A 9,976-nucleotide genomic window follows, 5' to 3' on the forward strand; every position below is an offset into this window, starting at 1 on the left:
AGGCTACATTTAATTTTTACGCTTAACTCCACGTCATAACATCTCTCACTTAGTGCTGAGTAGCACAAATGGTGACGCAATGCTGTTACACTTGCAAGATTAACCATTTAGGTTAGATTTGCATTGGCTTGCCTTGGCGTTTAGCCCAAAATACCACTTGATGTAATCATTTGTGGCAGTAAACAGACCTCAGCATATAGGAAAACCCACTTGTTGACTCGATGCCTTATGGATTGGAGGGCAAGTTCTGAACATCCATTTCTGTTGTAATGTGATCAGACTGAGGCACGTTCCAAGTTCAATATGGATATACTGCAGCTTTCAGTGCCATACATTATAAATTAGCCTTCTCTGCTACAAAGTGTTGGAACATTTTGTTATTGTTTTTTGTTAATGGTGCCTGGTGTTCTTGCCAAGAATAGCAGGCACCGTTATTTGAAAGAAAAAAAAATCCATTTTCACATTTAGCAAGCAAAATTGGGCTTGTATAACACTCTAACTATGGCAGCCCAGAGCTCCTTATCACCTCTCACTGACAAGTATCTCCGGTCTCTGTGGGTCTTTATTGCGTGCTTTTTTGCACCTTTCAGTGTGTGCCCTCTTGGGGGGGCTCAGACAGATTTAACCCAAACTTTTGTGAGGCGTCAAGAGCCCTTTGAAGGGTAATAGACGCCTTTTAATCAGCAGAAGCTAATCACCCATATGGTTGACAAAGGCCTGGTTGACTCATGCTCTTTTGTTATCACTGTGAGGGCTGTTGCTGTTGTGTGTGCGTGTGTGCGCGAGTCTATGGAAGTCTCTCACTCTGTGTGTGTGGTATGATTGGGAATCAATGCAGTCCTTTATGACTTCTTTATTTTTCAGACTTCCACAGTTCCTGTTATAGAACCATTGTTGAAAAGGGTAAATTAAGTACGACTGGGTGTTTATTACAATACAGATGGTCTTGATTATACTGGCAGTGATATTCTATGTGTAATTAACATTGTGGGTGTCCAAAACACAGCACTAATCAAATGACACTTGTCTGGCTTTGTGGGTTTTCTCAACCGCATTACGCTGAAATTCCTCCTCCACTATTTGAACAGATGAGACAGCATTTGCAGATGCTCCACCCCAAAATAAAAAGAATATAAAAAAAACCACATGCTTTTCCTTATGCATCGTGTTTATTTGCAACATTTACACGGATAAATGTGGAAGGAGAAAAAAACTGCAAAAATAAATATGTATGGAGTTTTATTAAGTTTAAATGTCAAAATATGAGCACTATGTGATTTTAATATGTGTGAAAATGAATATAAATGAATGTCATTAGAGATGGGACCCTCCATTATTAGATCTTTCCTAGTTCCTATTTTGCATTTTCTCCTGCCTTTAAAGACAGGCTGGAAATAACTAAATACATTAACTCACTATTGTGTTCTGCTGCTTGTATATATATTACATTTTCACGCTATATTATATTTCTACTTAGTTCAGAGGGAAATGTAGAACTTTTTTCCTGCATCACATTTAATTGACAGCTATACTCATATGATAATCTTGGGCATATGTATGTACTAATGCATTATTAAAGAGCCAGTAGGTATAAACGTGTTCAAAATAGTACCACCTCCACAACATTAAGATGCTCCTCACTGTTAAAACATCCACAGTAATATTGCTGTAATAAAATGTTTATAAGAAAACACATGCAGGCAATCATTCTGCAACATTTTTATTTTTTACTTTATGCATTTGCTCCTCCTTGTGTAATGAGTTTTGTTTTGTTTTGTTTTTTTGCATTGTGGCTTTTCTACTTCAAACATCTTACATTTCTTCCATCACTACCTTTATTCCTCACATTTTAAAAGCATCACTCCCCGCAAAGCAAAAACTGCACTCAGACTGCCAATCATGCTCGTAATATTTTCTTATGTCATGCGCCCCTGTTAACTTTTTTCTGTTTCTCAGTAATTACCACCAATGTATAATTTCACTGGCATATGTCCATTGCGCTTTAATGTCTTTACATCCTAGCTTCTGCATAATGTCCTTTAGAGAGGCAACAAACTCGCCCAGTCATTTATTCTAAGTTGTTAATTTTAAACTTCCTCTTGTGGCATGAAGTCCTATTATATGCAGTCCTCCAAGTAATTTAGTTAGTTAATTAATGGCCCTATGTAGATTTATTTAGAAAACAACTTTATCAGCCTGCACAAAGCCCCACAATTGGTTTATTCAGTGAACCATTTGCACCCCAAACAGTGAACAGAAGTGGCAAACGTGTTCCGTTTGGTGCAGGACTGGAAGGCCATTGGTCGACTGGGCAGCCTATTTGCATATACCGGAGCTTATAGTCCCGCAGCAAAGTCAGAGTTGAACACCGTTGTGATTCGACCTGACATAGCACAAGTGGCGGATTGCTTGCATGATTTATGACTTTTTTTGTGCAGCATTCAGTAGCCCTTCAATATGACAGTTTGCAAGATTGCAGCAGCTGGGCTGTGCGTGGCGCTTGTTTTATTTTTAAATACTGCTCAGTGTACAACTACAAGGTATTTCACCTATGAAGAAGACGCACCCGGGACAGAAATAGGTAATTTGTCTCAAGATTTAAAGATTGATCCAGCTGATGACCCTGACACTTCATTCCGCTTTATGCAAGAGAATAACTTTTCTGTGATTCACATGAGAGAGAACGACGGACTTCTGAGTGTCGCAGAAATAATTGATCGAGAGCAGCTCTGCCCCAGGACTCCCCGTTGCTTCATCACCTTCGACATCGTGGCCTTCTCCAGGGAGAAGTTTCAACTCATTCACGTGGAGATCGAGGTGAAAGACATCAACGACCACTCTCCCAATTTTCCTCTCAACGAGACAACTCTGGAGATTGTAGAAAATGTGCCACTGGACTCTAGATTCCCTCTGCAAATCGCGCTCGACCAGGACGTGGGAGACAACTACATCCAAAGCTACAACACTTCCTCCTCCAGTCATTTCTCTGTTGAAGTACGCGATCGGGAGGATGGGGTGAAGTTTGCTGAACTGGTGCTGGTGAGGCAGCTCGACAGGGAGGTGGAGGACTCCTACACTATTGAAGTCACCGCATATGATGGGGGAATGCCTGCAAAGTCCGGGTCAATGACTGTGAATATCAAAGTGTTGGACTTTAACGACAACAGCCCGACTTTTGAGCACAGCTCTCTGAAAGTTGAGCTGAATGAAGACTCTCCGGTAGGCCACCGTGTTCTCAGAGTGCACGCGTTTGATCCCGATGACGGCATAAATGGCGAAGTGATGTACGCGTTCTCCGACGGGCTGTCGTTAGAAGCTGCGCGCCTTTTCCACCTCGACCCCCACTCCGGTGACGTGACCCTGAAGGCGCTTGTCGATTTTGAGAAGAGGAGATCATATGAGCTGAGCATCAAAGCGTCTGATTTAGGCGCGAACTCTGTCCCCTCCACCTGCAAGGTTTTGATAGATATCGTGGACGTGAACGACAACGCACCAGAAATCAGCATCAAACCCATGACCTCCAGCAGTGATGGAGTCGCCTACATCACGGAAGCTGCAGCGGCAGAGAGCTTCGTGGCTCTGATCAGCACCTCGGATAGAGACTCTGGCTCCAATGGGTACGTGCGCGTTAGTCTGCTCGAGCATGTGCATTTCACCCTCCAGCAGGCATATGGAGACACGTTCATGATCGTTACCACCACCACTTTAGACAGAGAGAAGATACCAGAGTATAACCTGACTGTGGTTGCAGAAGACCTGGGAAGCCCACCTTTCAAAACTATCAGACAGTACACTATCCGTGTAACAGATGAGAATGACAATTTCCCTCTGTTCAGTAAGCCACTTTATGAAGTTTCAGTCCTGGAAAATAACATCCCAGGCTCATATGTGACCACTGTTGTTGCTCGAGATCCTGATATGGGAAAAAATGCCAAAGTCTCATACAAACTCCTCGATTCAGAGGTACCAGGCGGCTCTTTAGCGTCCACTTATGTTTCTGTGGATTCCCTCTCAGGGTCTTTGTATACTTTAAGGTCCTTTGATTATGAGACGCTTCAGGAGATTGAGCTGGTCATCCAAGCAGAAGACAAAGGTTCCCCTGCTCTGTCAAGCACATCAACAATCAGGGTCAGAGTTGTGGATCAAAATGACAACTATCCATATTTCACCTTCCCTGTCCTTGTGAATGACTCTGCTGAGATTCCTTTGCCCTTTAATGCACCTCCTAGCTATCTTGCCCTTCGTGTAACAGCTGAAGACGAGGATGATGGAGTGAATGGAGAACTCTCATACCAAATTGTGCAAGGTGATCTGAAGCTTTTTACAATGAACAAAGACACTGGAGAGATTGGTTTAAAACAATGGCTGACAGCTGAAATTGGGGACGTGCTGGAAATGAAAATCGCAGTGAGTGACAATGCCAGGTCCCCGCTCTCTAGCAGTGCCACTATTAGGTTTGTCGTCTCAGACACAGAGCCCTCCGAAGACCAAGTTGTCATTGTGTTGCGGTCAAGTGATGAAGAAAGCGCCGGCGTTGATGGCTCACTAATTATCATCATTATGCTCGGTGGGGGTTGTGCATTGTTGCTGATTGCAATAGTGGTTGTAGCTGTGACATGTAAACTCAGACGTGGGGGGAGAAGCCGTGGCGCCAAGAGAGAAGTGTGTCAGGGCCTGTTTGATGGCAGGCCCCTGCCCATGCTTAGTTCAACAGAACCAAACATTTACACAGGTCAAGGAGGCTTCTTCCATGAGAGGACCTCTTTGTCTCTCGATGATTCCTGCCTGTATGAGGAGAGGAGCAGGGACTCTGAGACGAAGGTGAGTAAACTACATTTAGTCTTGTTTTTCTGTTTTATTTTCCCTCATATTTTTATAGGATGTTTCCTAGTACTGCTTTGATCTGTGTGCCAGAAATGGAAACTAAGCTCTCTCTTGTCACTTTGTTCTCTTAGATGTTCCTGCCCTCCAAGCATTTCCAACCAACATCTGTGTGGCAAGGTGACAAATACTGCTTGCAAGTGAGGTAAGACAACTAAATGAATGTCTTTTCTCAGATCTGATGCTTTACAAACAGTGAAATCAAACTAAAAAGAGTTTCTTAAAAAAAACAGTACTTCACACACACGCGCGCACACAGTCACAGACACAAAACATACAAGTTGCTTGTGGCATCTATGCAAAATGAGGTTAGATGGGCAACAAAGTTCCGTGCTGTGTATGCAGAGAAAAAAAAGTCATCAATAATCAAGCTAATGTGATGCAGTTGTGCCTCATACTGTATTTGTTGATTGCATTTGCAGTGGGATGAGCAACACTGATCAGCTGAGCGTGAAGGACAGTGGTAAAGGGGACAGTGACTTCAACGACAGTGACTCTGATATCAGTGGCGATGGAGTCAGAAAGAACTTCAGAACCTTCCAGCCGAGGCTAAAGAGTGAGTTTTCCTGTATGTGTTTAAGTTCAGATAAAGCAAACCTTCACCAGAAATATATAAATGATCAATTATTTTAAAATATATGTAAAATCTTAATCTATAAATGCTCACCATTATTATTTTATTAAATTCATATTGCTTCTATTTCAGGTGCAGCTAACGGCTTATCAGAGGATTGCCAAGGCACCTACTGTGCAATACAGCCACAGAGCTTCCGAGCCCCTAGAAACACTGCATACACAATAGGCTTTTCCCCAGCGCCTGTCTTCAACAGTCCTCATGGCTGCCCTGAGTCTTGGAAGGACTCTTGTTATGGCACAAGTCAGCCCAAGTCCCGGAGCAGCATGCAGACCTTCTCCAGGACCAGAACCCTTCCTTCCTACTACCCTCAGCAACAACACGAGGCTCGTGGTGCAGTCAGGCAGAGCCCAAATATTGTGACTGTGGCTACAGGTTCGGAAGTTGCAACTGTCTTTTAAAAAAAAAGGTTATTCCAAGTGTACATAGAAAGTGTAAATATTTTTTGTTGTCCATGTGGGTCATTAAAACATGGACATATTTATGATAGAAGACATTTTTTCACAACTGCAAAATTTTATTTTACATCTTTGAAATTCAGTTTAATGCACTCTGCACGCTGCTCATTCTTTTTCCAATAAAGGTGTGATTGAAATACCAAAAAGGCTCATTCATTACAAGATTTTCTTCTCCAAATGTGGTGACACGGCAAACATAATAAAATATTGCCAATTAATCTATTTTAATTGAACAAAATTTAGCTTTTCAAGATGAAGTGGTATCCCCTTGCCATCAGAAACCACTGCCTGAATTGGTAAACACATAGAACTGTTCCCGCAGTTTGAATCAACATGATCAAAACTCCAGTCAGATATGATCAGATGTAAAACCTGATGCTGCTGCATTACCTGAGAGACTGGCTTTGAAGACTCCTAGGTTGCTCCGTGGAGTTTCTTGCATGCAAATGAGAGAGTAGAACTGGTACTCAAGTGGAAAATAAAGTACGAACCATTATTCCTACAAATTCATGCTGGGTGCTGTCACACCTGCTTTTGCGCTTTGAAATAATTCACATCACTGTACACAACACAGAACAACAGGTATTATGGTGCTTGACAAATTCCTGCCTGTCATTGCTGTGAGGGACAAATCCTTAGCCCGTGAATATAAATTCATGTACATTCATTCAGAAAATAGCACATAAATATACAAGTAATATACAGTTTTCTCATGCAACTTGTCCTCTGACACTGATAAACCATGTTCTTGCCAAGCTACTCTTACATTTGCCACACTGGTTGCTATTTTTCAGCTCACTTCAACCAGAAATATTTAGTGACAGTGCGAAGTGCCTCAGGTCCCAAATAGTTTATTGATGAAACACTGATGATTTTTAAAAGCCAGATATACAGAAACCTGGCCTACAATTAGCCAACCTTGACATGATTTTCAATCTCAAAGCTGTAATGCTTGTACTGTTTGTCTCCTCAGAAAGACCCATCATTGGTGAGTACAAGTACAAATCCAGGACAGCTACAGGAATCCAGAAAGCCTATACCTAAATTATGCAGGAAAAAGATCAATTAAATACATCTCTCAATCAAGAGACCGTGTCCATGGGGAAGTGCTTGAGTTTTCATCAACAACTTCAAAAGTACGGGCCAATTTTAATACTGCTTTTCATAAACATTTTTCCAAAATTTCTTCTGAGCTGCGTTACTGTACTTACTACTCATGGAAATGAGCATTTTAAACAGTATTCAATACCTGCTGATTTTCATCTGCTCATGTCCAAATTTGTCACAATATTCTGTCCTCGTTATTTTAAAGGTCGATTTAAATAAGCATTTGATTTATGGAGGCAAATGAGAAAAGAGTTGAAGCTGTGGCAAGTTACATAACAGCCATTTAAGGGACATTACTTAAGAGGAAATAAATAGTTGTGGAAAAAAAGCTGTAGAAAAAAAGAGCTCTCAGTGGAATCTGATGACAGCCTGAGCCATTACTTTTTTTTTTCCTGCTTTCTGTTCATCTGCAGGAAGCGGGGGCTAAGGGCAGTGCTCATTTGCATAAGCATAAATACCTGCTTTTTTAGTTTTTGATAGCTGTGATAAAAGCTGGAATGCAGTGGATTAGATGCCTTTTACATAACACCTAAAGCACTAACAGAGTTCTCACACATCACCTCAATGTGCCTCATGAATAAAGGACAATGTTCAAACCTTATTCCATATTTAACCTGTCATGGCCACCTTTTTTTATTGAATGCTTGTATTCTGCAAAGTCACTCCAGTTCGAATATTGCTAAGTTATTCAAGGCCATGCAAAACAAAAGGCAAACGATTAAAAAGAAGGTCATATTTGTGCCCCCAGTGATGTGTACTGGTCTGACAGATATCCAATTGTACACAGAAAGAAAATGCATTTATCAATCAATACAGTATGGTTCCCTTCGTCATTGCTTTGTATGCTCCTTGTAGGTCAAATAAGTTGTGCACTGACCTGACAATTTATGCCACAAGGTACATTTATAAACACAGTTTGTTATAAATTGCGTGTCTGTCAGAAAAAGCCATTGTTAGCAGGCACCATGTTCATTTATTTTCAAATGGATTTCCCATTAATGTCCTGCAGCAACTCTCGCAGTGCATTTGAAATCTCCTCATAGTAGTAGAAAGTGAGCGTTTTAGACCTGGTTTTCAGCTCATCAGTAGTCTACGGACAAATGAGTCAGATCTGCACACGTCACTTCTAGCCTCAGCACCTGTGGTTTATTTTTGACAAATAGCTAACTATGTGACTGTGATTATGCTGTTATGGTCTCTTAGCATTTCAACTTTGAGACACAATTCCCCAGTGTACCCAGCATGTACAGATGGAGCTTTTTTGAATCACTGTCATTTTGTGCTTCAGGCCGATCCCAGAATGCAATGTTTTGTACGTCTCACACCTCATCTTCATCTTTGTCTGAACTGCCAAGTGTGGGTATTGACTTTTGGATGCTTTGAATTGTGAAGCTGGTGTGAAAAAAAAATAACACCATTTGTTTTCCACTTGACAGTTTTTTCTAGAAGCAAAACTTTTGTTTATGTTCATTTACTATTAAGATGTCATCTGCATCATTTACATGTAAGCCTATGTCAAACTATGGCTTTTTACTCCTGTGTAAAGTAAATGCCTGTAATTGTGACAGTGAATGAAAAACTGTTATTATGATTATTGAGATTATGGATTCAATTTAATCACCGACTAGCAGAAACCTTGATTTTATGACTCACTATCCAGGCCACACTGAGATTATGAACAATCTTAAAGGACGGTGTGTCACTTTGGGAAGAAAAAAACTGATTTGTTTTCTTGCTGAGAGCTGAAGAAGATAAGATAAGAAGATCAATATCACTTATATCAGTCGGTGGGATCCAGAAGCTCATTAGCTTAGCTTAGCTTAACAAGGCAACACATAACAGAACAGATTTATTGCTTGACCAATGCATGCTGACATGTGGCCTTCATCTGGCAATTCTTAGCTTAGCACAAGGAGCTGAAATTGGGAGAAACAGTTAGCCTTTTCTCTTTGGTTGCAAGGCAACCAGACTGCTAAAGGTCACTGTAATTGTAATCTCTATAAACAGATATCTGCATGTGAATATGCAGGCTCTGCATGCAAGGGACAAGATTTTTCATACCAGACATTTTCTGGTTTCCATCTGTCGTCATTTTGTAGTCCGAGTAATACAGAACAGTCATTTTTTTGAGTTTGCATACAGAATAGCTGTCTGTGCAGAGAGAAAGAGAAATCCATGGTCTAAAATGAAATCTAGAAACCATCAACCATCAATTTCTGACAGTTTAGCTTCTTAATAGCTTTTTTTATTCAGCATCCATCGTTGGACAGCAAATAGCGATTGGGAACAGGGAGTGGTGACCTGAATATCAGGTTATCCCTTATTTCCTGTAGCTGCTGGTTACACCTCAGACCCCCAGGGGCAAGTCATTAGCCGATACTTGATAAATTCTCTGATAACTGTATTTGTGGGATACCGGGACAATAAATACTTCTTCACATAGATGACTGCAGATTGTTTTATTCTCGTTTATGTTATTGCTGCCGAAGGTATGTTCTTAAAATAGGGCAGAGCCAGGATTGCCGTTTCCCAATTTCTCATCTTGGAGCGAGGCTAAGCTGATTGGCTACTGGCTTCCGGTTATTATTGAATGGACAGATACGAGTATGGCATATCTAACCTTTTATGTAACCTGCAAAAAGAAAATGAAATGCAGTATATTTATCAAAAATGTGGAACAATTACCTTAACCTAGAATGCTCAGCTAGCCAACTCCCCCTTTCCTGCTCTGTTTGATCACACATTGCATAAAAATGAGTCTTGAAAAGTGAAGTAAAAAAAAAAAACTCGCTCTGGATTAGGTCTCTTGCCTGGATCACAACCTGTAATATTCAGTACCCAATGCCAGACACTCAGACTGTAACAAGGGATCACAGTGTGCTGCCTTCAGTTGCAC

At 41.0% G+C, this 9,976-nt stretch overlaps 1 protein-coding gene across 2 annotated transcripts; it reads left to right on the forward strand.

Moving 5' to 3' along the window:
• The first annotated feature begins 2,379 nt into the window (after positions 1 to 2,379).
• pcdh8.1 (protocadherin 8, tandem duplication 1) lies at positions 2,380 to 6,119 on the forward strand. 2 transcript variants are annotated; one of them, XM_085385378.1, is made up of 4 exons: positions 2,380 to 4,821; positions 4,956 to 5,026; positions 5,304 to 5,449; positions 5,588 to 6,119. In XM_085385378.1, exons 1-4 carry the CDS (start codon positions 2,458 to 2,460, stop codon positions 5,914 to 5,916), a joined length of 2,910 nt encoding a protein of 969 aa, XP_085241504.1. In that variant the 5' UTR covers positions 2,380 to 2,457; the 3' UTR covers positions 5,917 to 6,119. The 2 variants fall into 2 exon arrangements, with proteins under 2 accessions (XP_085241504.1, XP_085241505.1); XM_085385379.1 differs by having other exon boundaries at positions 5,304 to 5,437.
• Positions 6,120 to 9,976: the final 3,857 nt, after the last annotated feature.

The sequence above is a fragment of the Rhamphochromis longiceps genome, linkage group LG16 (assembly GCF_057381845.1).
Source record: "Rhamphochromis longiceps isolate RC_006_pf linkage group LG16, R_longiceps_female_GT1.1, whole genome shotgun sequence".
In the NCBI taxonomy this organism is placed as follows: domain Eukaryota; kingdom Metazoa; phylum Chordata; class Actinopteri; order Cichliformes; family Cichlidae; genus Rhamphochromis; species Rhamphochromis longiceps.

Excerpts from the sequence above, each read along its gene's own strand:
- pcdh8.1 (XM_085385378.1), top strand. The coding sequence starts at position 2,458 with ATGACAGTTTGCAAGATTGCAGCAGCTGGGCTGTGCGTGGCGCTTGTT. Across the intron at positions 5,027-5,303 it reads AAATACTGCTTGCAAGTGAG|TGGGATGAGCAACACTGATC; the intron begins GTAAGACAACTA and ends TTGCATTTGCAG. Across the intron at positions 5,450-5,587 it reads GCTAAAGAGTGAGTTTTCCT|GTGCAGCTAACGGCTTATCA; the intron begins GTATGTGTTTAA and ends CTTCTATTTCAG.